The following is a 26,471-nucleotide window of genomic DNA, read 5'->3' as shown; positions in this document are numbered from 1 at the left end:
ATGAGACGTGCACACCACAGGAAAAATGACAAACATCGACTTCTCTTTCTTTCTTTTTTATCTTTTTTCCTCCTGTCGCCCAAATTTAAAAGAGCTGCGGGTTTCTGCAGACTAGGCAGCTACACTGGGCACAACACTCGTCCTTCTTCCTACAGTCCCAGCTGTCCATCACTGACAAAACAGAGTCCATCAGTGACATCATCGAGTGATAGACGCCGCCCACTTGGCCTGTGTCAAGATTGGGTAATGTGTGAGTGCTGGACAGGGATAAGGGAGAAAAACAACACACTACACACAGAAGGGCACAGGTCAGAAGGGTTAAAACTTCCATTGGCTTTTTTTTTTTCCGTTTGTTAAGATTTTCTTTGGGAAAGAACATGCCGGGAATATGTGAGAGACGAGGAGGAGGGGAAGAAAAGAACTGAAAGAAAAGGAGTCGTCGTCTCAACACAGGTAAAGCACAGGGAGAAAAAAAATGACTTGAGCAAGAAAAATAAAGGGTAGAGCAAAAAAAAAAAATAAAAAAAAAATGAACGAAAATAAAACTTGAGGACAGTTTTATCTTTGGGCAAAAGAAAACATCAACCTCAAAACAAAACAGACTTTTATCCAGAAAAAATAGTTAATACATTTTTTTTTTAAAAAAGGCTCGACAAACTGCAAGGTATTTTTCAACAACTTTCCAGTGGTTAACCAAAATAATGTATTTACTGAAAAATGGCTGAAAAAGCTTGCTTTAACATAAACACAACTCAAATTTGTTCGCCTAGTTTTTGCTCAAAGTGTTGAAAAATAATGGAAAACAGGGATGGTGCTCATTCATTTAGCATTAGCGACCGACAGTCTACAGACATTTCATCTTAAAGTAAGTCTTTACCACACATTTCTCTAATCTTTTGTAATTCTAATAATGATGAAATATATTATTGTTGCTATGGTCAAATATTTGCTGTGCCAACGAAGTCCTGAGAGAAAAACAACGCTTCTATTTTACCTGAAACTTCGCCCGGAGAGGCTGTCGTCCGCCCGATGTTGGAGAGCAGGTGGTCGATATTGGGCACAGGCTGAGACTTAACTGTGCTTTCCTGCTCAGCTGTGGTCTGGAGCGGCACATGGAGGAAGAACAGGAAGAGTGCGGACAGGATAAGTGACTGAACACAATGCATAAATTGGAGAAGACAAAAAAAGAACCACCATGAGGTGCAATAACTGACCAAATGACAGATTTAGCTCTGTTACCGTACCCGCATCTGGCTCTTTAGCTGCTAAATATGCCAACATGTCACTCTCTGCTATTCGGAGAAGGGTAGCTAGAGTACAGCGAGTTTATCTGAGCTTTTTCTCTGGAAATAGCCGTCTACTGTCGCTAAAAACGATGCGAATGAAAATGGAGATCCAAGTTTCAGGCCTTAAAAACCAATGTAAGCTGAAAGCCATTAAAAGTGCTGCAGCCTGGTGTTAGAAGAAACAACTTTCAGTTTATACACAGCCATTTGGAGCTATTGCTCAATAAAGATTGTCGACATGTATAGTATTTGCATTACACACATGGCTCAAGAGCAGATTAAATAACACATAAACAAAATAAATTGCCACATACAACAGGGTCCTCGTCACTGTCATCAGTGAAGAACCAGTCAAACTGCTGGATAAGGTTCTCAACTATCTTGCACTGGTCCGGCATGTGATTGACCATGTTGGTCATGTTGTCCTCAGAGGTTCTGACCAGTGTGGGACCAAACACAATGGCCAGGTTACGAGGCTCCATCTAAACAGATCAGGTGAAGACAAGTCACATTTAATGATATAATCCTCAAGAGGGAAGCTGGATTTAACACAGGATTGGACGGTGTTAACTAATGACATTAACACCGAGATGCTGTTAACAGTCATACCTTGTTCTTTTCACAGTTTTCAGAAACTCTCTTAAGGTGAGCACAAAGGAATTTCAGGGTCTCATAATGATGATCCGGTAATTCATAGATCTGGAAGAAATGACCAAACCGGGACAGAGTTTTAGGGCAAATGGTATTCCTCATATTAATGCTACTTAAATATGTGTTCCTCATATTAGACTTTTCACTCACGAGCCTCTTGAGCTCCTTTAATCTCTCCACTGACTCTTCTGTTCTGTTGGCTTCAATAAAGTCAGCATACTTTTCTGTGAATAGAGACAAGAAACACCAAATTAGAATTATAAAAAGAATCACACAGAAAACCCAACAGTACTATCAGTATTGTTTCTAATTTCGTAATCACTTCATCTTACCATTTGTAAACAGGGGTTCTGGAAGTTTTCGGAAAAACGACTTTAATAAACTACTGATGACATTAAGGTCCCGCCATTTCTGCAGAGTAGTAAAAGATCGCGACAGCATCATGATAAAGCAGCTTTGCAGCACAAATCACTCAATACTGAAAGAAGTTGTCAGTAAAGCGGTGCACTGTACTGTTCAACCTGGCTGTCAGTCACTCACGTCTTCCTGGATGTCGATGTCAGTCATGCCTTTCGTGTTGAGTTCCTCCTGCATGCTGGAGATGGCAGCGTTGTTCCCAGGCACCCTGTAGATTCCCGTGTACTCCAGACCTCGCTCCTCCACAACATTGCAGCACACCTCCACGATGAGAGGAACAAACTACACGACACGTAGAAGGAAGACATTAGATAGGACAAATAAAACAAATATGTCAGAACGGCAATTGTCAACATAAACTGCGCGCGAATATACAGTGTGAATACAAACCGATGTCACGTGCAACCACTGTGGCTGACAAGTGACTTTTCCGGGCTGATCAGTAACGTATTACTGACGCGATCACGTATGCCAAAATACGCAGCATTCTTTTGAAGACATAAAGACAGCGCAGACCCACCCTGTTCGTCTGTGCAGGCGGACAATCATCCAGCCGGACACCAAAAGTAACGCCAGCAGGAGTCTTTTTTTCAAAGGGCTTTCTCATGATCCCTGCGATGCCAATTTTCCAAGCACCTCTGTCCCGTGGAGGACTGGAGTCATCTGTTAGGTACACGTACAGAAATCAGCTGTCTGAGGTTCAACGCCCTCTAACTGCACTAAAAGACACATCTCGGCATTGAGAACTGGTGTCTGTACCTTTCAGTGCCCTGCGCTCCTCTCCTGTTCTCGGCAAATGGGGGCTGTGGATTTTGCCATCTGTTTTACCTCCCAGGAAGGCTTGTTTGATGCTGAGGGACTGGCGGGAGGTTTTGGGGGAAGGTTCAGACCTGCTGCTGGGCGTACTGATCAACATGAAAAGTTAGAAATGAGAAAAATACGCATACACACAAATATTAACATGAGGTTGACAAAGAATTCAAATGGGTGGATAGGTGGGTTAGTGGGATGGATGACCCCCAGGGGGCAACGTGGAGTCCTGCATACCTCATCATGTTGTATTCTCTGATCTTCCGACTGATCAAGTCCTGGCTTGTTACAGCAGCATTCTGTAATGACAACAGAAATATATTAAGGTCTAAGATACTAAACAAAGTACAAAAAAAAAAAAAAAAAAAAAGTTTTTTTTTTTTTTTTTTTTTTTTCATAAATTAAATACAGATTACATTTTTACTTCTAATATAATTGAACAATTGTCAAGTGTTTGAGATTGTTTGAAAAGAGACCAAAATCATTTTCCTAAAAGGGCCTTTCAAATCAGTTACGAATAAATTCAAACTTCACTTAAAGTAGATTTCAGATTTGCATTTGCTTTATGTGGCAAAAAGGAAGTTGTCACTTGTTTGACAGACAGGGAAGTAGATCAAAGATAAAAATAAAATTAAAAAAAAAAAAATCTAAAAGGGAAACTGCACACAGGCCAATAACTGAACAACTAGAGACTTCTCTGTGTATCAGCGCCTAGCTAACGTCTACCGCTAAACCGTATGCGAGGCGTTTAGGGGACATCTGTACATTATGGCTACAGAAAAAAAAAAACTAAGTTGCACTCTCCCCCTCTAAAGTGCAAGAGTTTCTGCAAGCACATCAGTCACATGCTGTGCCACCCACCACCACAAGTAAATTCTCACCATGTGGGAATCTCAGCCTCTATCTGAGACACCAGAGTGAATTATTGCCAGACGATATCACTTAAACCCTGGCTGATTGTCTCTCAGTCTAAAAAAAAAAGAATTTCCCCCAACAGGTACCACTTGTGTGTGTTTTGTTCTGTCCAGGAAGAACAGGTTTCAAATGACATCTGATTTTATCTTTTGTTTACCATTTTATAAATGAATGCTGTAATCCCTCCGTTCATTGTATTTTATTCAAAGCCGGTCTTTGGTTCATTTTCTTGCTAACCTGATGGGTGTGCCTGTTATTTCTATCAAAACTATAGTGTGCTATGATTTAAACGTGCTTGTTTTTCCAGTAACGGTGAGCGACTGAGCTCAGGTGCTGGAATATGGCCCGATGGCAAATTACTGGATCAAATGATCACGGCAGTCCAAAGACTTGCTGTTCGTTTGGGACAAATGTCGTCTAATTTCTCCAGAATCTCCATCACTTGAGCTGGAGGGGAGGCCGTGAGAGCTCGAGTTCAACACATCATGTGGTAGTAATAATGACTTGGCAACACGCAGCACAAGTCTTAGTCCGCACACACACCTCTTCATCTGGGTTACTGTTTTCCTGAATGACTCTGATCCAAGACAGCATGTCGTCCCTCGATTCTGCTTGAAACAAATACTCGCAGTCCGAGGTGGTTAGTCGCAGCACATTCTTGCGCCTCGTATCGCTGTAGGAGATGTCAATTAGACAGGCCTTGATGCTAATTTGCAGTGGGTCCTCATCAGATTGCGTCGAAGCATGAGACAGTGCATCCTTTCTGTCTTTGTAGAGGGTCAGGGTGTGACCTTGTAAGACAGCATACATTTGCTTCCATGATCTCATTCCTCCACCAACACGCTGCAGAGGCGGAGAAACAGAAATAATTATCACAGCATTAGTTGCATTCATGTATACGGTTGTTAAATGAAGGCGTGAGTGTAAAGGCATACCTTATTTTTCTCTGTACCAAGTTGCCTAAAGTTAAGCAACCCTTCTTTGGAAGAATCGGTGACTATGTCTGAAGAAGAATCCCCTCGAGATCCAGAATCCACAGATAATTTGTGCCCATCCAGAGCCTGCAAGTGTAAATATATGATTTTTTTTTTTTTTTTTTTTTCCTGGCATTATTAGCTGACAGTAGAGCATGACATGAAATGTAGGGAGGAGGGTGTGAGCGGAGAATGACATGCAACAAAGATTGGCAGATGAAATCAGACTAGGATGTCACAGTTATGGTTACCAGGACATCCCAATATCTGAAAAATAAACTTCCCAAGGAAGCCAGAGAAAATTAGGAGGGAATCAAAGCCTCTCTTACAATAACCTATTATTCTATAACTATAAAAGAATACTTAAAGTTAATGACAACTGCAACTTATAAAAAGCGAATTTTACAGAACAAGTTCCATGTTTTGATGAACAACCAACATTATAAAAACATTTCAAAGCAAGATTAACTTCATTTACACGTGTAAACGTGTGGCTCTGGCAGTTGAGTTTGTCCAGTCACTGTTAAGTTTTTTTTTACCTTCAGTGTAATAAATACTATTTACTTCCTCTGCTCCATTCAAAACAAAGCTGTTTCTCTTTCTGGTACACAATTTTCAAAAAAGTATAAACTTTTCAAATTTTTTTATATAAATATTTCAATGCTCAACCGGCCCTCATGTGGCTTCTATATGTATGACCATATTCTGAATTTGCTGAGGAAATACATTTTTACATAATTTGAATGTGTCTTTGGTGCTAATAAATCTTATATTGCTTTCTGGTCATTGCAGATAAAGTGGGGGCAGTGATCAGAAAATATAGGATTAATAGAACAGGGTAATAGAAAACAAACAAAGATTTTTTTTTTTTTTTTTTTTTTTTTTTAAACAACAGCTGTGTGATAAACATGTTATGACTGATCCTATAGTTTCTCACCTTTCTCAGGCCCCTGAGACTGGGCATATGCTTACTTGAAGATCTCCTAAATAAGTAGAACAACAGATAAGACAAGGTCAGACAGATCCATAACCCATAACAAATGAGGGGGAAAAAAAAATAAATAATAATATCTTAGGACACACTCACCCTCTGCCCTCCTCCTGATAGTTATCCAGACCTTCATCATAAGACTTGGACCGCTCTGTTTTGCTGGCTGAGTCAGAGTCCAGCAAAGCACTTCGCAGGGACTCTAGCAAGTGATTGTGAAAAATTGTGCTACTTTTAATTTACAACGCAAATCAGGAGTGTTAATGAGAGTCACATTAGTCTCTCAGATCAATGGCAATTCAGATAAGAATACAATTACTTGTGTAATTTCCTGGAGAAAAAAAAATAAAACAGCCTCTCAGTGATTTGCACACTGTCTCTACACTGTCTCCCCCCCTCACCCCCCTCAAGCAAAGCATTGAATCATGTATGCGTCAAGCAACCAGTCTAGTGCCATTTACCTTGGTCATGTGACAGCTGACGACGAATAGTAGGGCACGGTGAGCCTTGACTGGAGGGTCCCGTCGCTATGGATGGCGCAACAGATATCACAGCAGAGGGTGGAATAGGAGCAGCCTCCCGGTCAACACTGGGGCTGACTGGCTCATCTAGGAATAGAATGAAACATTCAGTGTGAGCATGTATTTCTGTTCAACAATATCCTGTATTTCCACATTATGTCTCTTACTGCAAGAATGTAGAGCCTGTTGCCCAATGACTCACTTAACTGTATCTCAAAGACAATTTCATTAATTATCATCTGTGGGATTAAGAAAAATCTATCATTCTTTTTGTGAGTCCCATAGCTAACATGCTGCAACACAGCTGAGAGTGGGAACAGATTGACGCCTTTGTCTTTTGTGAGGGAGAGCGAGAGAGAGAGAGAAGGAAGTTTTTAACTCTCAAGTACCGCCCACTCCTGGCACTTCAAGCCTGAAACAGCTCAGAGTACAAAGCTGCTCTCTGCAGCCAAGGGGTTTTTGGAGCTAAATTTAAAAGCAACTGTCCTAGTTCCAGCCTGTACCCAACTCTGAAACGGGGCAAAGATAAAAGGATGTCACCATCTCCCTAACAAGGCCTCTTAGGCCACCTTACGAAGGTCGTGTCCACCATTGATAACCACTTAGTTGTAATAACTTCAAAGTCTTCCGTCTTTAGCTACCCTCTCTCCAAATGATCAAGTTAAACTTTTCTACAGTACAATACTCTGCATACATCGGTCCTTCACAAACCCAAAGAACCTCATCTTCAATCCATGCATACAAGGCACAAGTACATATCGACCAAGATTTCAGGCCTGAACCGCAGGTTCAAATTTCACACCAAACCCTGAACAAGCTCCGCCACAAAGTGATATACAGCAACATCATGAGGCAGTCAAGAAATGCTCGATCTCCTGATGCAAGTACAACAACCGATACGGTCATTCGGGAAATAAATAGTCTTTTGGAGGGCCATCAAATTTGTACTCGCACAAAAGTCTACTAAAAGAGTATAATTGAATTGTAAGACATAAGGGCAGGATTGCAGGTACCCTGCAAAACAGAGTAAAAAATACCAACCATCACCATCTCATGAAGATGCAAAATAAGACTGTAGATTAGTTAAATAAAATAATCATTTATCCTACAGGACCAAAGGCTGATCTCCCAAACGCCAGGCTTGGACTGTTTGGTTTTCAAACAGGCTATTGATGGAGATCCAGTGGCTTACTCAATCAGGGCTCTGTTCCCCTGGACCAGGGCACCAATCCCAGAATGGCTGTGTTGCAGAATCATCACTGTCACTGGCTGCTTTGTTTGCACCTGGACTGTCAGACTTCCTTAACAACCAACATTACATGGACCACCAAAGGAACAGTAGAACACTGTTGGTAGCAACAAGCGTAGTGAATTCATGATACTGCAAACACTCTACATCTTCCCTAAAACTGCCACCATACCTAGATTAAAGACCAAACTTTACTCAAAAATGTAACACCTCCCCTAAAGGGAAAGGTCACATGACCTGGAGTAAAGGAAAGTGCTATAAGCGTAACATAAAAAATCTTAACAAATCAGTGACAAAATGAGCACATAACATGACGACAAAAAAACCTTGCTTACATCTACAATCCTCCAGTCTGTCTCCAATTACATACGGTGGACAAAATAGTAAAAGTAACTCTCAGTTTAATTCAATACAGTTTAAAAGCACCACAAACTAAATCAAAACCTCTGTTTCAACACAACAACTGAACATTATAACTTGCATTAAGTAAAACAGAAGTGTGCAGATTCATTATTATTAAATGTATAACATTAAGAGAGGTGAAACAGCCAGTGAACATTTGCCTTTGGGATTTGTGAATTAGGAAGCACTTTTAAGTTCATTAAATTTATTTGGCTCATCATTTGCTAGATTTATCTTATAACTGAACAACTTCAAAAAGACCTATATTTCTGAAACTTTTCCCCCTTGGGTCAAAGTGAAACTTTCCAGTAACTTCCCAGCTGCCTGTGACCTAGTTCCTCCATATGGTCTACCTGCAAAATACAAAATGTTCCCTTTGTGTTCTTCCAAAAAATACGTACATCATCCATCCGCTACAGCTTACATACAGTAAGTAATAACCAAAAAACAAGAGGGTTATCTGGATTTTTCAATTTGAAAGGAAATCCATCTTAAGGTTATTTCTGTTATACGCGTCTGACCCGTTCTCTAAAGAATGAGCCTCATCATACACAAGATCAAATGCAACAAAAATGAACTGTGAATAAACAGCTTACCCACTCGCACAGAACCGCCTATTTTCCATTCTACTACATTATATGGCATCATAGAAAGACTAAAGGCAGACAGATGGATACCCAAACATGCATAATACATATATGACAAGAAACAGATGGAGGGACAAACAAACAGAGATGTACGATATCGAGAGTTATCTGAATGTTATCTGAACGCAGTTTTCAATCTGACAATAGATTCCAAAGAACATTTTAGAAACTTAAAAGGGTCCACCATTTGCATATTCAGTCTTGCCTCCAGCAATGTAACTATAGCAATATTCTCGTCAAGCCACACCGCTGATCACACTGAGACTTCCCCATTAATTATGAATATTTTCTCAGTGTTGAACTGTTTACAACAGATTCTCTAAAACAAGATAACACTGAAAATTGTGGCTCTAAAATTCAGACTAGATTCAGATGCGTGTGCTTAACGCCTTTCCATAAAACCTGAGCAGCAAAAAGCAAAACATTTCTTGTAACCCTTGAAGGATGTGGGTAAAAATGTTTTTGGAAACCGCTTTTAAAAGATCTCACAAACACTTGATATGTGAATGGTGAAACATTTGTTTTTGAGATGACAACAATTTAATCACCCATAAACCCATTATGTGACGACTGAACCATAATGCAATCCATTTTGATGAGAGAGAGAACCCTCAAAAAAATATAATAAGAAGAGAAATTCAATATATTCCAGAAGGTTTAAGCCATCTTTCACTCTGTCCCGGTTAAGTCAAACATCCCACAAACCCTCTCTGAATGCCACAAAACCCGATTAATAACATCTTCCCAGGGAGATTAATTTATCTGTGAACATCTCCCCACCACTGTATTTACATGCACCAATAACACACCAAATCGGATTAACAGTGAAACTATAGTTGTCCGTTAGGCTGCAAGCTCCACAGTCAGTTTTCCATCCATTCATCTATTTTGAACTGATTTATATTAGTGTCTGTAATACAAATGCTATTTATCTGGCTACAGTATTAGCACTGGTAGTCTGCACCACGTCAGTACTGCCTGCTGTTGTTGCCGTGACAACAACGCTGAGCGGCAAGGCTTACTACCGATTATTCTCTTACCGATGAATGGAATGGAGTCCAGAGACTCATCCAGGTTGCTGGAGCAGGAGGTGTGACACTGTTCCCCAAGACGGCGTATGTGTATCTCTCGACGTGCATCGTTTGGAAGCCAGCAAGCCACCACATCTGCTGTGGAGTCCGTTCCCTCATCATTTACAGCCAGGATGTAGGAGGGGTGCCGTAGAGGGCTGGGGTTCTTCCCAGAGGGGGGCTTCTCCCTTAAAACCACCCCAGAGTCTGTGGGGCTTCGCCCATTGACCTGACTTTGGGACTCTAGAGGGGATGGCTTGAGGATACTAGGCCTCTGAGGCATCTCTTTTGGAGTGGAGCATGAAGACGACCTGTGTCCTAACAATGCTGAATCTCTGCCTGCCTCAACAGGCTGCATGCTTTCAGCCCGCATCCAGCTCTGGCCTTGTTGGGTATTGTGGGCTGCGTGGTTTCCTTTGACTGAAAGTATTTGGTCAGCGAAAGAATGTTCAGCACTTGGGCTCTTACTAAAACGTGACGGTCTGTCGGAGAGCATCGGTGAGGAGCGGGTCTGAAAAGAATCTGGTCCTTTAGAGTAGAGAGAGGAGTTTGGTGCTCCCCTCATGCCGCCACTGTATCCAACAGAAGGCCGGTAGAGCATGGCGTGTCTGGGGATTGACTGTCTACTGGGCCTCGTACCTTGGTCTGCCCTTCCACACCTTCCTCTTCTGTCACTGGGCCGAGCCAGCTCTGCGGTGTCAGCGTAGTCTGTGGAGCGTGCGCGGGCTTTGTGAACTAGGCCATCTTGCGATACGCTTCGAGGGGGCCAGTTCCTTGCATGGCCCATCTTCTCTGCAGTACTCATGCGGTCCTGCGAGGCACTGCGTGGGGCAATCTGAAAGTGGGGTGGAGGTCCTTGGTATGACCGTTCATGAGAGGTACTCCTCCGTCGTATCCCCTTAGGGACCCAGTCACCCCGGGGAATGTGATGAGTAGCGCCAAAGTTGGTCTGACTGGCAGCCCGCAAATTGTCCAGCCGCTCCTGGATAGTCCGACTACCATGGGAATGGATTCCTTTGTTGTCAATGTACTCCCTATATGTTTGGTAAGTGCGCCAATCAATGTTTTGATGGTTGCCTGGGTAGTGAGGTGCTTGACCGCCATATGGAACCATTCCGGGACCACTGGGATAGACATCAGCCTTTCGAGGGTGAGGATACTGGGCTAGTGACCCGGGCCTACCCCTAACAAAGGCAGGGTCCATGAAATCTATCCTTTGTGCTGGAACAATGCGCCTCAATAGAGCTGGATTCGGAGGAACCACCACAGTCCTTACGCTGTCGTTGCGCATGCACACCGCCGTTTGGCTTTTCGGATATGACTGAGGAGGAGGCGATGGGGGCACGGTGATCTCCTTGCGGTACCCATGGTCAGGAGGCGCTGCTGGCCCTCGGCAGACCTGCCCCGCTGAGTCTGTCGCCTGGGCCATGCCCGTAGCCTTACAGTCTACTCTGGGGTAGCATACTGGAGGTGGATCAGGAATGTGACAGGCATTTCCACTGTAGGTACTGTGGCCACGGGGGTAGGCATCCTGGGAGTAGGCCTAGAGACATAGCGACAAAGCAGCGTTACATTAAATAAGTAGAGGCAGCATTTGCAAGTGTGTGTAACATTCAACAGTGTGGTACTAGACGCTCACAGAGAAGTCAAGTTTGATATTACAAATGTTACTGGCTGCATGTGTGTGGGCAGTGCATGTTGCAGTACGAGTGAGCGGAGGCGTTTCAGGCAGTTCAGGGGTGTCATCGGTCTACATCTGCTCCTTATTTAGAATTCTCATGATAATGATTGTAGATGGTATACTAAATAAATCAAAGTAGGAAAGAATTTTCACAAAGAAAGCCTCAACAATTGTGCTTTAACAAGATTTGTTATGGTACATCAGTCTTTCTTGTATAACTCCTGCCTATATTCTGAAGACAAAAACAGTTTGATGCCTCCAGACAGTGATTTTCAGTATTCAGTAAAAAAAAAAAAAAAAAAAGAAGAAGAAGAAGAAGAAATAATTCACCTGTGGAATAAATAAACACCAATTACAACTGCACACACACCATAAGATAATTGTAGAAGGGTGTGTATTTCTACTGAACTCAATATTTAGCCGTAACTGTGACTGTCTCTGCAACGATTGTGCTACAATATATACACATATCAAGTAGCTAACCACTGGCAGATTTGAACAAATGTGATAACATTAAAACTGACATAAAAAGGACATAACTGTTGACAGGTAACCAGCATCTCCATGTACCCACCTCAGACTGACAGACTGTAACCTCAGACAGACAGCAGGTCGCCCATCCCTCATAGAGAAAGTGCTATTTTTAGCCTGCCTGATTATCGTCCAAGGTCTATTTCCTTGTGGTTCCTCAAAATCCTTTTTAATAAATACAACATTACAGCAAGAGCTCCATCTACTTGCACTATGTGCTTGTAAGGCTCTACTAGATACTAATCTGCTTTACATATAACATGCTGAACATACAACAAGCAAGAGACAGGTAAAGGTATGAGGACTTTGATCCTGCTACAACCTGGTGTCAAATTACAATCTTACATAAAAGCTGTGTACAACAGCAATCAGTGCCAGACTCAGTTCCTCCCTTTGCACGAATGGCAATACCGGAAAGTTCAGAGGTCATTGGCCTTTATCACACTAATAACATCTGGCATTGTAGATGTGGAAGGGGCGAGGCTTCACCGAGATGCCAGCTGGATGCCAACTCAAGCGCTCAATCTAACAGGTACTGCAGGCGCTGTGCATCGGCCATTTCTACAGGCTACACATTTGTCATAAGCACAGAACTAAACATCAAACATTCATCCGAGACAACAGGACAGCCATAACGTAAAACCTGAAGACAACATCCTGTAATGACGATGATGATGATGAAATGCATGACATACGCAAAATGACACGGCAAGTACAACATGTCAACATCAAGGTGCTACCCAGTGAGCAGTTTTCTTACCAGATTAGTAGTTTCCCGAGAAAAAGGCTGCCGTTACAGCGTGTGAAAACGAGAGCGTTTAGAAATCATGGGAGAGAGGGTGGAAGAGAAAAAGATGCCAGCAGAGCAAAATGCACACATTGTAAGAAACAGAACAGATTGAAAGAGGCGAGAACATGAATCAGCCATAGCAGTGCCTGGGCTTGACATGCTAAAAATACACTGGAGCTGCAGCAGCAGTACAGAGGGATGAAAGCAGCAAAGATGTAGCAGGAGTTGCCACGTTACGACCTGTGTGTGCCAGTCTGTCCTGGGTGAGGTGACAGGAGCAGAAGCTTGCCTGTCATGCTGCTGTTAAGTCTCCATGGTTCTGTCCATCTTCATCCAGAATATTACGCTAACTGAACAAGGTGCCTCTCGTCTATCTCTCTCTCTCCCTCCCTTTGCTATTGCTCACATGACAGAAGCAGCAGCTGCTGATTATACATTCAGCTGTGATGGTACAGCTCCCCCCCCTCCCACTCCTTCCTCCTCTCTCCTCTTCCCTTCCAGTGAACCTGTTCAAAACGAAGGGCAGTCAGCTGATTATATCTACTGGTTTCACTTCATCATTCATGCTGTTCCCTCTATTTTTCCCTGCCCAGTATTTTCTCTGCTTTCATGGCGTACAGTTCCCTCCCTTTTTTTTTTTTTTTTTTGCTCCTTGAAATGTTCAGTCTCTCCTTCTGTTTGCTAAGCAACTGCTGCCCGTCTCCAAGCAGTCAGTGTGTGCTGCCTCCTACGGTGTAATGCCTTGCTGCTAGCATCTCTGGTAATCTTCCTGTTCTTATGGACAGTTCTCATCAGTTTGCTTGCCTACATTAAATAGATATTTATGTGTGGCTGTTTTCGTTTTGCTGTGCAGCACAGCGGTCAAAGGTGTCACAACACGTGTGTAAGATATAGTGAACGGTGGAGAGAGGTGGATTGATGGTCAAGTGAATACCAGAATGTAGAAAATGAACATGGATGTGACAAATATCTTATTTTTCTGTGTGATACAATAAGTTGAATTTCAGTTGACTCAATTAAATGTTATAAAGCACTGTTATTGCGTTTCAAATATTTGTAATGGTGTGACGCTTCGAGAAACATGACTAGTTGTTATCACAATACATATTGATATTTCAATTCTGGATGCCAAATAAATGATTAACCTAATAAATTATCAAGTTAATTATGACAATTTTATCTGGCCATAAAAGATCCCCAAGGAGATTTTCCAGGTAAAGCAAAGAGCCCAGCTCTTTCATTATATAATTCATAAACGGGCCGTCGGATAACAATAAGCCCTCGGGAGAGGATTCCTGAGCATCCTGACCAAGCACTTACAGTGATTTGCTATACATATGGAGTAGATGAGTGCACCTTCGCTTTGCCCTGAGTGTGCACAATGTACAGAAGCCAACAACAACTGCCTGCAGAATGCTTAAAAGGTTAATGATGAAATCCAGAGTGTGCACAGGTATGACAGAACAAAATCATTTATAAGAAAATATACATTGTGGAAACACTTTCCTGTGGTTCACCCAAACTAGAACAAATTATTAACTATCCAAACACAACATTTGCATAAGCTCCAAACAAGAATCTCTGCGTAGAACTTTTAACATGAACCGCAGCAAATATGCACGGATTGCATTTTATTGAATCCAAATTCAGTATCACGTCAAAATGATCAAACCTGAATACTTCAAATCTCTTTTGGAACCTCATTTTTTATTTTAGCTTTCATTATTTGCAATTGACTAAAGTTATTTATGACTACAACTCAAAGATTCAATTTAGTTAGCCAAGAAGCGACAGGTGCTACTATTTTCTTTTATTAATCAACATGTATTAAAATAGTCGGATATAATTTTACAGCTTGTTGCTACAACTTGAAAAAGAGATGAGCAGCAGATGATATAAAGTGATTTCTGTTTGACAACAACTTTTCTGACACTGAAATAACAGCCGTAGCACATCCTGAAGACCTGAAACCAAATAATAAGTTGTGAAAAATGTTTATTTATTTGATCCACATAGAAAGTGTAACTGGAACGCTCCTGTATTAAATTCCCTGTCATCAGCTGATCACTTCTCTACAAAAACAAAGCTCACCTGTGATCATAGAGTGACAACAACACAAACAAATTGACATTTTTCAGTTGTTAGGAATTGAAGTGTTATTGCCACTTCTCTTGAACCATGTACTCTACTTCTTGCCATGTTACAAACTGCAACTGCATAATCCAGCTGCTGCCTTAAAAGCAGTAAAATACTCCAATCTTAAAGGAAAGAGCATGTCACCACACAATCACCTGTTGATGACACAAACATTAGTTCTAAGAAAAACTATCTTTGCTTCACTTAATATCCTCGTTGGGTATATGTTTAATTGGGTTTGGTATTCTGTATGGAGTTAAGTTAGACATCATTTGTAAAGAAAACACACTCATTACATTTGTACATTTTATAAGTCAGAACACGTGATCTATACAGATGGGGTTGTGTATTACACTCCATATTAATATGTCCATATATATATATTTTTGGAAATGCTTGCTCTACCATTCTATTTAGGCCATTTTAGCGGTCGAGTCAGCAGCAGTTCGGGAGGACAGAAAAGCCTCTCTGGCCTCATTAGGAGGCCTAGATAAAGAGCTCTGATGGGATAGGCCTGCATCTCATGACTGTCCCAACATGAACACCTTAAACTAGAACAGCTCTGAGATGAAATGGAAATTATTGTGAGACTGGAGAAAAGAGGAGCCAAACTTGTTCAAAACTGAGTTTTATATGAAGTGAAATCCAATTACAAAATAGGATTGTAAAGCAAAACTTACCAGTTGCAGAATATCCTCATCTTTTGGCATCACGCAAAGCTCCAGAAAGTCACCACTGTAGGAAAACCAAAGGAGATTTTAAACCAGGGAAATGCACCAAATGACAGAGAATCAGTTATACAAATATATATGCAACCTTACCTGTCTTGGATCAAGGATATAACCTCACAATAGGCTTTCCCGATGATGCTGGCTCCATTCACCTTCACTATGCGATCGCCTAATAGTCAGGAAAAGACAGCAGTGGTGACATTAGTGACAGAGAAGCCTGGTAAGACTGTAAGCTGACTTAAGAAAACAGAAGCCCTGCCCACGACAAAGAGGAAGTGTGCCTTTAGCCAGAATGTGAAAAAAAAAGGTAAATATAGTAAGTTTACAGTAAGTTTGGTGGAAGGATTTCTGTATCATCTTAAATGTTAAAATCATTTAAGAAGGCTCCAAAAAGTGGCCAAAAAAAGAGAAAGAAGAGCACTTCCTTGAAACTATATGTCCTGCGGATGTTTCTCAGCACAGCGACAGTATTGTCAGGCCACAACTGAAAACTGCAATACATGTAATTCTTTTCCTTTTGCTTGCAATACTGTAGAAAACCTCCTCTACACTATTGTTCTCAGTGTATTTATAAGATTATGCCTCTGCTGTTGTGATGATTTCCGAGCACTTCCTAACGCTCTTCAGCAGGTTTTGGGTAATAAAGGAGGCTGATTGCTCGATGACTGATTATTTACCTGTGCAAAGCCCAGCTCCGTGAGCAGGGCCACCTTCCTTGACTTGTTTCACGAAGATAGTGTCCATCGGTTCCAGTTTGTTCCGCTGTCTCCCTGCTGACAGGAGAATAAATTATGCAAATAATACACCATGAAAACATCAAATGTAAGGAAGGTCAGTTTTGAAAAGGTACATTTTCATCAAGTTTCAGATAAAGATTCCAGTGGACCAGAACTTGCAGACTGCAAACGGTATAACGTCAAAATAGATTGCGAACTTTAAATGTGTAAACAACAACTAGCCTACCAATGAGTACCAAAGAACGCTGCGCGTTGCCTCATGAGAAGAGAGAATGTCTGTGTATGAGAATGAGTGCGAAACTGGGAGGTTTGTCACAAGATTTGGAGGAATGTGAATCAACATTATGACAGCAGAGCGGGTGGTGTTCTGGCCAACGCATGCTCAGTTTTGAATAGACACGGTCATTAATTGAGGGGAAAACAAAATCTCAATAGGGGGAAATTGTGTGGTTTTCAGGAGATGGATAAAAGTCGCTAAAGAGAGAAAAACCTGTTTGCTCATGCTGCTCCTGTCTCCTAGCAGCTGCAGGGCCACAGGAAAAAAAAGAAAAGAAAAGAAAAGAAAGGAAAAAGAAAGAGAAAGAGAAAGAGAAAAAGAAAAAGAAAGAGAAAGAGAAAGAGAGAGAGAGAAAGAAAGAGAGGGACTAAAAGACAGTGAGCTCAACTGCACAACTCCCACTCTTTCCTTATAAACTGAGAAATAGCTCTGGGCACAGCTAAAGAGTGGCTAAAATCCTTCCCCCGGTAGTTAACATTCTGTTAGCGAGTCAGTGCAAGATACCTGACGAACTACAGTGGATGGAAAGATTGACAGCAGGCGTGAGAGCTAAAAACTGTACAACACGTTGTTCAAACATTCTGGCATTATCTTCAAAACAAAGTTACACATTCTTAGTGCCAACCATCTTCCATAACGTAGAGAAAAATAAACTTATGACTGAAAGACCTCTGACACGCGTTTGCCCTGATATTTGAATGTTTTGAATGGAGCACAGGCAAACAAGTGGTTTATTAATCTCTGAAAGCAATGCTCTTAAAACCTTGCGGGTGTCTCAAACACAGACACACTCGTGACTCAATTTTTCCTCCTTTCCACAAACACACGAGATTACTCATGCCGAATCACATCCTGTGAACTTGCATTATGTAATACTGTACAGCAGTCCAATACAACTACAACAGTAAGACACTCTCCCTCTGGTGGCGTACTGTAGGACTGCATCTCTATTTCCTCATTGTTGCTGTTCATAAATCCATACTTCAGCCACTATAAACATTTAAATATATGGTGGATTTGAGCTCTATTTCTGCACTGAGAAAACTCACTGATTTTGTCTTTGCTACCATGAATTAATATAATGAGACCCAATAAAAATGGGCAATAAAAATGTCATAATTCTTTACACTCTGAAGCACCACCCTACCATTGATCATGCATAAACTCATCACCTCATTAGTGCTGCTGGCAAGAAACCATTTTAGAAATATTCCCAGCAATTTGGGGAATACATTTTGTTTGCTTTATTACCCAAAGTTAATTGACACAAACAAGCATATATCCCAAAATGTTGGGAGTGTCCCTTATTAGCAGAGACACCCTGTCCAAGAAAATAAAAACATTGCCAAGTTTTATTTGCACTATTTTAATCACTCAGCAAAAAGAGGGAGAGCGATTAGTTCCTAGAGTTGACTCGTGTTTATTCTCATTCCTTATAAAGATAATGAAGACTATTTTAAAAATACTGCAGAATGATTTGTGAGCAAAAACTTACATCAGCGCACACTAAATAAAGCCTTCATAAATAAGCTCACTGTTTCAAAACAAACAATGGCAACAACTAATTAGCTCTTACTGAAGGCAAAATACAGGCTGACAGCTGTGAGTGAGGTTAAAGACAGACATTCCTGATGTGAAAAAGGGCGACGAGTTGACAAGCAAAAATTAGATCACTAGCACACCCAAACTTGACCCGAGTCATGACAGAGGAGCTTTGTCTTGGGAAGCAGCCGAGTGTAGTACAATAAGAGAATTGATGGTGCTGCAGCACAGCAGAGGGACCAGAACGGCACATTAACAAGACGCAATGTTTCATACATAAATCCACGCATCAGCAAATTTCTTTCTTCAAAATAAAACCACCCTTCATCTGAATGATCAGTTATGTTAACACAAGCAAAGGTCATAGCAAAAAGTCTGAATTATGTTCCTACGGTTTATACTGTAGAGAGAAAAATACAGATAGAGCTGTTCAGAGTTTACTGGTGGATAATGTTGTTGTTGTTTTACTGCAAACAGAGGTCTAATACCAAACATTATACATGTTATGCTAGAGTTATATTTTCTACATAACCTGAAACCTGATTTTAAGACACAACTTGTTGATGTTTTGATAAATTGTTCTGCAATATTGGTCAACTTCTTAAGAGTACGTGATGTTTTTTTAGCACAGCGACAATCTATTAGTTGTCATTTTTTATGCCATGCTGTAAACTTCAAACAATATCAACATGGCACTTGGATCTAGTATATCATATTAACAGTTTGACCTTGAGACTCATCACATGAAAAATGATGATTGAGACCACTTTGATAGAAAAACCTTGTTAGGTACTCTTGCTATATTAGTCAGTATAATTTTCCCTACTTAATAACAGTCTCTATCAGGGTTCAATATATAAAAAAATTCCTCAATGCCCCACTTGGCCACCATGTCAAGTTTTACTGGCCTCCAGCATATTTTCACTGGCCTGGCAGCTAAAAATCAAAACAATGCTTTTTCCATCATTTTGATGATTTATTATACACAACATATACGACAGTGAAATTCTCCTTAGATTTGGTTGTTTATAAGAACCGACAAGATTTGAATTTATGACAATAACATTTCAGCAAGTATGTATAACTGTCATAAACTATTGTGTCAAAAAAAGGAGCCAATGCTAAGATTCAGTGTTTCCAACAAGCTTGATAATTTGCTGGTGGTGGTAGGTGGCACAAGAGTTTGGTTGATTTTCCTGCAGACTCGTAGAGTCTAGAAGGGGAGTGTGTAACCAGGTTATTTTCTGCTGCCACAATTTACTGATATTCCATAAAGGTCTCACATGCAGGGAACTGTTAGGTATCGGTGCACAAAGAAGCACCAGGTCACCAGTGTGGTGCGTCCACTCAGGTTGGCCTTTTCTTCTTCCATTCTGGCCTGCTGCCTACTGTGTGCAGCATTATAACGCTGCCAGGATTCTTTAAAATGCTCTGGCTCATCCAAGCCGAAGCAGCAAAGCCCCAGATGAGAAGCATGTCTTCTACATTGTTTAAGTACTTTTAGGTAAAACATAAATCACATATGCTTTAATGGGAGCTGGGCTCTCCTGTACTTTTACATGAAGTATAAATGTGGACAATGGGCAAGCTCCGTGAATGCTTTCCAGCAGTTCCCCGTTGTTGTTGAAATCACAAAGGGGGTCACCCAGAGAGTTCACAATTGGAAATTAGACACCACAAGACCATTTGAGCATGTGGTTATATTTAAAAGGAGTCTCTCTCAGGACAAACAGCTATGTCATGAGCTTTGGAAGATGACCATTAAAAGATATCTATCAAAGTTAAAGCCTATTAAACATTAAGTTCCTTCCTGTGTTTCACTGGATGGTGTTTCCCTGTTGAGTCCCTGTGGAAAGAGATTACCTCAAAAATATTTGTTTTACTTTAAGAAAATAGCTTTGAAAGACACGTTCTTGATTTGACTATGTAAGATTGCTGAAGCCTCATTTAACGTCTGATAAAGTATTGAATTTATTTGTACAAATAAGTACTGCGGAGTTTGTCCCCTAAAGACGAAAGGATCGCTTAATGGTATGAAGAGTAGGAATGATTACAGCAGACAACTGATATTTTTGTTTTAAAGCTGCTGTGACATAAACATCTGCATTTGAGTGACTCCTGTGCCGTGTATAAGTAATTAATTATGAATGTCTCTACCTGTTAAGCCGACTTATGATGTTAATAATGTTTTTCCATTATATTTTTTGTTGAATAAAAAATATCTTCTCAAAACTACCAATAGTACTATAATAAATGTATGTCAAAGGAAATGCATATCCTTGTGCTCGGTGAAAAGAATATGCCGTGATACTTTTTTTTTTATATTATCACCCAGACATATCCCAAATACTTTCATAACCATAGGTAGTGAGTTCTGAGGAATTTATGGGGTTTCCCTTGTGTAATGAAAACAAAAAGATTACTTGTACATATCATAATTTGCTTCCTCAACATGTGGAAGATGAATTACAGTGGTGTTTTTCTGTACAGCATGTTTCCTCTCTAAAGGAATATACAGTGAATGTCTAATAGAATTATTGACATTTAACTAGATGAAGTCCAGTGACAGCAACCTTTTCATGGTCAACAAATGGCAACAGACGAAAGAGTTTATCCCTCAAACAAGCTACTGCAATATCAACTCACATTAGGATGGAAGAAATTTAAATAGCTCTGTCAATATTTTGTAGACTGGAGTCTAAGTCACAGGAAACAAAAAAATCTAAATTAAATATATTCTCGATGGGGAAGCCCCAATAAGAACAGTACATATTTGTTTTCATCATGAAGAACGTCACACATGATTTGGACATTTAATATTGTTTTCTTGGCAGCAATACAGCTTTAGAAATTAGATTTAGACTTTCTAAGGTTTGCTTGATAAAAGTTCGAGCAGACAAAGTGGGATATTTTACCAACAGAGATTACACTCGTCATTGTGATAATGGATCACTGTCATTAATTAACCCCTTATAGACAGACTAATAAAACCATATCACCATCATATTTCCTCTGGATCTGAATTAAGTTAAAACAGAGTTGTGACTCCACCAAAAGCAAACGAATGATAAATTCAGGTATCGTTATTTCTAGTATTATTATTATTATTATTTCAGGCCCTGCATGATTCCGTTGCTAAATTTGTGCAACAGGATTATTGGTGACCATCTCCGCTCGTGTTTCGTAACAAAAGAGTAACAACCACAAAATGTGTTTTAAAAATGCAGGGGGGCATGCCAAAACGGTGATTTGGAAAACGTTGTTGAAGTTACATTACCAGATATTTGAGATTTTGCTTTCGGTTTAGGTTTAGACAAATCACGATTAACTCATGGGAGGGATTTGATGTGAAGCCGTTTCTCTAATGAGGAGACAAAAAACTAATGTATGCATTGTGACTAACAAGTGGCTAGAGGGGCAAACACACAACCCAGTAAAAACTGAGGCCATCTCTTTCTGACAGCCTTTTTACAGTGAGGGAAAAAAGCAGCAAGAACAACACAGTAAAACAATATGAGGTGGATCAGTGCAGGACAGAAACAGGTCGCGCTGACCAAACCTTTCATGCCTCCACAAACGTCGGTGACCTTTGGGGAGCTACATTGTTGTAACCGCATAAGGAAGCAAAAAGAGTCAAAGAGTAGATGGATTAAGAGTCATTGGAAGTCACAGCCACCGCTCTGACTCAGCAGTGCTGAATGGCGGGAATTAAGAGCAGGAGCGGAGTTTTTTTTTGCTTACCTCTGCGGCCATGATCTTCTTCCTGTAAAAACACAAAAATACTCAAGTGACTTTGGTGCTCATGGTCACAGTATTTAGTTATCAGGCCTTTTGTTGACTCAGAGTTATCTTACGTGATAAGAACCAAACAATACTTAAGTCTAGGAAACTGCCAATGTCTGATGACAAATATAATCCTGAAATTTACCGGGAAGCAGTGCAGGGTTGACTCCGGTGGGTACACGATGAAGTGCCTGAGAGTGAAGCCGAACCCTTGGGATGTGCGACACAAACGCACAGTTTTCGGCCTCGGCCATGAGAACACCTCCTCTTCTGTTGGGTATTGCGCTGCGGGAGAGCCGGCCGAGCCCCTCCACTCTGGAGAGTCGCTCTAAAGAAAAAGAAAAATGGAAGAAGGAATTCAAACTATTTATACAATTAAGCTATAAAATTAAATCTTTTGTCATGGAATCCTAAACTAGAAACTGTACATGCTGGAAAACCCCAATGCAATAATCCAAAGAAAAATGATAACGGAACAACACGTGTAAAAGCTATTTGAAATTTCCACATTAACAAATGACCTTTTCAGTGAAATTACAGTGCATTAACACCAAGTGTCATTTATGAAATTTGTGTAGAGGCGAATGGGCTTTTGAAAAACATGAATGGCTTTCCAGTGTTTACAGTCATTTCACAGCTGGAGCAGAGTGTTTCAGGCTTTAGGGCTGTGGACACCCACTCCTGTGTTTACTGGCTATTTATAGCCTCACACCTCTGTGGTATGGTGTGTGCAGCAACAGCCCCTTTGCTCAGATCTCCCCATATCATATTCCCTGTTCCAGTATGACTTTCAGGAACGCCTCTGTTCAACCAGTCTTGCATTTCCACACTGAAAAAAACTATTTCCCCTCATCCTGACTCAAACAGCCCCCACTCCTCCCTCCCCACTGAAGCATAGACTTTCCCCCACAATGTGAGGAATTTGATGAGCTTGCATTCACGCTATCTCTGCCTGCTCCGATATGTTGAGTAAAATGTCAGAAAACCAGAATGAATTACATGCATGTTAACACAATCAATGATAAACAAGGAATTTTTAAGAGGTTTGTCTTGTTGTGAACATTAAAGCTCCGCTCATCTGACATGTTTGTTTGAAGCAAAGGAGGGCTAAATAAATTGGAACAGCTCTCCCACTTGATCCAGCTGTTGGAGGGAACCATGAATGAGCAAAACCACATTTCAAAAAACAAACACGAAACAGTTTGTTCGCACCGACTTAAAATCTCAAAAGGTCCCATCTAACTTCTCAGTGTACGTCACAGGATGAGCGTTCAGTCTCACTCAATGGCTCATTAGAAATATAGTGTGTGCCTGGAGGTGCGTACCAAGTTAAAGCATGTTTCACTGTGCCCCTTGAAGCCTTCTCAGCAAACTTGTTTTCTTGCGCTTCAACCATATATTTCTGAAAGAGACAACTCACTTGAATCAAAGCTTATTTAAAGTGGCAAGGTGACCTATTGAGTACACATAAAGAGTTCAAATGCGCATACTGCAGAGAGAGAGATAACCCATTGCACTTCTGGCTGGCTGGGAAACAGAGCTACAGGTGCAGCTGACACCCATGTATTTTGATGAAACTTACAAAACAGGTTTTACTGTTTTACTGCGTATGACCAAGCTCTGGCTGTTCTCGGTTACCAGGACATCCATGCTGAAGTCAGTGTCTGTATAAGCCCCCGGGTTCCTTCACAACACTAGAAAACATTTAAATCCCTACCCAGTGCTGGGTGATATGACTATAGATCAACTGGATGTTTAAAATGCCGGCATTGTTGCCCTCATGTCTCCAGGACAAGCCAGACACAGTCTGATTTAGCAGCCAGGGCACAAAGCAATTTCCAACCCTCTGATCTTTAAATGTGGACGTGGACGACAGAAGGGGGTGTGGGCCTCGGGACAGACGCATGCCATGCAGTGTTATCATTGCCACTTGCAGAGTTACTGTTGTGACATTCCAGGACAATAAATTCCAGACGCGCATTTCTCACACGGTTTCCTCTTTTCCCTTATTTAATAACAAATACTGCTATTATTAAGGAAGAGAACACACTCCAGTTTGAACCCGATAGACCAGATTAATACTGCTTTCAAATAACTCTGAAATGAGGTCAAAGGGGAATCTACTTAAAGGAGAAAAGTATAACATGGGAAAAAAGGGGTGACAAAGAAAAGCACATGAAAGGAATAACCACTTCAAAATACACACCTATCTTTTCCTGCCCACAAATGAATGCCTCTCGCCTATTTATGAATCACCAGAATGCCAGACTGATATTTGCAGTGGGTGAGGCCGCTGGGAGAAAGTTTTCAGGAGGCATTTGTTCTTCTGCTGGATATCTCTTGGAAATTAAAAGTGACCAGTCCTTTGGGTTTATAGAGTCAGCATGATATACGATATCAGACGACATGCTTTATCTTCAAAGTCACAAACCTCTATTGTTGTCCGAAAATAAATGAAAACACACCCATACGCAACACCTCCACACTGGCAACTGTTGTTTATTGGGTTAATCCAGTAGTGCTCCTGTGAGTATTTACATCTGCCTGCCATAAATACTCCCCAAAGCACCAAATGTGTATTAATCCACAGATAAAAAAAAAAAACAGTCCGACAAATGCATCAGGTACTAATGTTTGGGTACTATACAGTAACACAGAGCGGCCTGGATAGCTATAAACATTTTAGAAAGACATTTTCCCTCATTTTCTTTCAACAGAGCAGCTGTGGCTACAAACTAAAATCCATTCTCATCCATTCAGACTGAAGTTCTTTACTATCTCACATTATCTTTATGCACTAACATAAAAAAAATAAAAATAACTTTCTTCAAAAGTTATTATTATTTGACAAATGGTTCACCATTTGTTCCCGTGTTTAAAGTACCGATCTAAATCCACAGTACATGTGGTCATCTTCCGAGAAATTACAAGGAGACTACGTCAGTGGTTCCCCCACCACGGAGATTAGAGGGCAGGCAAACCAATACCACCCCTAAATTTCAGGGGAATCACTGTAGATGCACAGCTGTTTACACACCGCACATTTTGACATCGAGACGCAAGGTACCCACTGACAAAGAAACTGGAATATCCGCCGTGTCCATTTTTTTAACATGTAGACCAATTATAAAACCCGACTGCATGGCCTGTTTGTCTAAAACCCTCCGCTGACATCACCAAATGACATACTACAAGCACCAGATGACATCAGCTCTAAAAAACAAACAAAACAAAAAAACAAAGACAAGCACACAACATTAATATGTGAAGAAACCTAGTTCTCTGTGGGCTGCTAAATTCTACACCACATCCCATCCAAACCAAGCACTTGGCTGCAAAAAGCCTAAGATAATGACACAGACGGCCACTGGTGCGCCCTGGGCGTTCCAGCCTTGTAGTGCCGGACAAGGTTAGAAGTATCATTACTCAGTCTACGAAGACACGTGGTGCGTTCTGTGCACGCCACACTTCCAGTTGTAACACATGGATGGGACAGAACAGCTCTGTGGCTGCTGTCTATGTGGGATGCCTTTCTAAGATGCTGGCACTTGTATAACAATATTTCTAGCACTGTCACACACAAAAAAAAAAAAGAGCATGACTCTTTGTATCTCTTAACAGCGGAGGACATTGCATGTATCTTGCTACTTGTAGAGTTGAGCAATAAACAAATTTCACACTTACCTGAGCTTTCCATAATTTTTTTTTTGTGTATAATCAAAAATTGTGTAGCATAAAAAAGAAAGAAAAATACAGGTAGCAAACACTATAATATGAAAACTTGCCCAAAGTGGTGCAATCTAATAAACTAGCCCTGAATTTGTTTTTGTTAGTAAAGCTGTCAGTGTATCTTTATAATGTATCAAATTAATCCACAGTGGTATTGCATTACACAAAGAGATGCTCCCAAACTTATTTACCATCCAAATAGAGAAGCCAAAAACAAATGTACATGAATAAGCCATACTGACGCCATGCTGCATCTACTGGGCTCGGTAACACTGAATTATTAGGGATAGGTAAATCTAAATGAATAAAAACATTTTGTTAAAAGAAAGGCCGCGGCAGCTTTTAACAAAGAGATTGTACTGCTTATACATCGCACTCTCATTGGTGGCTCAAAATTATTTTGATTTCCTGATGACATTTCTTTCACAAAGTTTCACCAAAGCTGTGCACTGCAAATTTACATTTTAGTCAATATACTGTAAATATGTTCTACTAGTAAGAAATGTTCAAAGATGATGGGACAGTTGCTTTTGCCAATATAACTTATCTGTGAACATTGTTTTGCTTTCAGGAAATATATTTAGTGAGCAGTTGTTCAAAAGGA

The 26,471-nt window shown here is 40.7% G+C and overlaps 1 protein-coding gene across 9 annotated transcripts in view; it reads right to left on the bottom strand.

Annotated features, from left to right (window-relative positions):
* arhgap21b (Rho GTPase activating protein 21b) overlaps positions 1 to 26,471 on the bottom strand; it is a 36,508-nt gene that overhangs the window by 5,664 nt on the left and 4,373 nt on the right. For 2 of the 9 annotated variants that reach the window (XM_069157379.1, XM_069157380.1), the window contains exons 3-23: positions 22,284 to 22,466; positions 22,097 to 22,118; positions 16,477 to 16,572; positions 15,890 to 15,968; positions 15,749 to 15,803; positions 12,903 to 12,929; positions 9,901 to 11,473; positions 6,503 to 6,649; positions 6,141 to 6,243; positions 5,991 to 6,036; positions 5,015 to 5,140; positions 4,623 to 4,922; positions 3,402 to 3,463; positions 3,114 to 3,259; positions 2,875 to 3,017; positions 2,478 to 2,636; positions 2,270 to 2,348; positions 2,088 to 2,161; positions 1,896 to 1,985; positions 1,601 to 1,768; positions 995 to 1,100 (exon numbers count right to left, since the gene is read on the bottom strand). In XM_069157379.1, the coding sequence (XP_069013480.1) occupies positions 995 to 1,100; positions 1,601 to 1,768; positions 1,896 to 1,985; positions 2,088 to 2,161; positions 2,270 to 2,348; positions 2,478 to 2,636; positions 2,875 to 3,017; positions 3,114 to 3,259; positions 3,402 to 3,463; positions 4,623 to 4,922; positions 5,015 to 5,140; positions 5,991 to 6,036; positions 6,141 to 6,243; positions 6,503 to 6,649; positions 9,901 to 11,473; positions 12,903 to 12,929; positions 15,749 to 15,803; positions 15,890 to 15,968; positions 16,477 to 16,572; positions 22,097 to 22,118; positions 22,284 to 22,466 (3,784 nt within the window). Of the gene's footprint in view, positions 1 to 994; positions 1,101 to 1,600; positions 1,769 to 1,895; positions 1,986 to 2,087; positions 2,162 to 2,269; positions 2,349 to 2,477; positions 2,637 to 2,874; positions 3,018 to 3,113; positions 3,260 to 3,401; positions 3,464 to 4,622; positions 4,923 to 5,014; positions 5,141 to 5,990; positions 6,037 to 6,140; positions 6,244 to 6,502; positions 6,650 to 9,900; positions 11,474 to 12,902; positions 12,930 to 13,172; positions 14,548 to 15,748; positions 15,804 to 15,889; positions 15,969 to 16,476; positions 16,573 to 22,096; positions 22,119 to 22,283; positions 22,467 to 26,471 lie in introns of those variants that run through there. The other 7 variants (XM_069157381.1, XM_069157387.1, XM_069157383.1 and 4 more) reach the window with 4 other exon arrangements.

The sequence above is a fragment of the Embiotoca jacksoni genome, unplaced genomic scaffold (genome assembly GCF_022577435.1).
Source record: "Embiotoca jacksoni isolate LCO1_2020_lvr unplaced genomic scaffold, fEmbJac1.0.p SCAF_22, whole genome shotgun sequence".
Classification (NCBI taxonomy): Eukaryota; Metazoa; Chordata; class Actinopteri; family Embiotocidae; genus Embiotoca; species Embiotoca jacksoni.
This window is presented reverse-complemented; position numbering and strand designations above follow the sequence as displayed.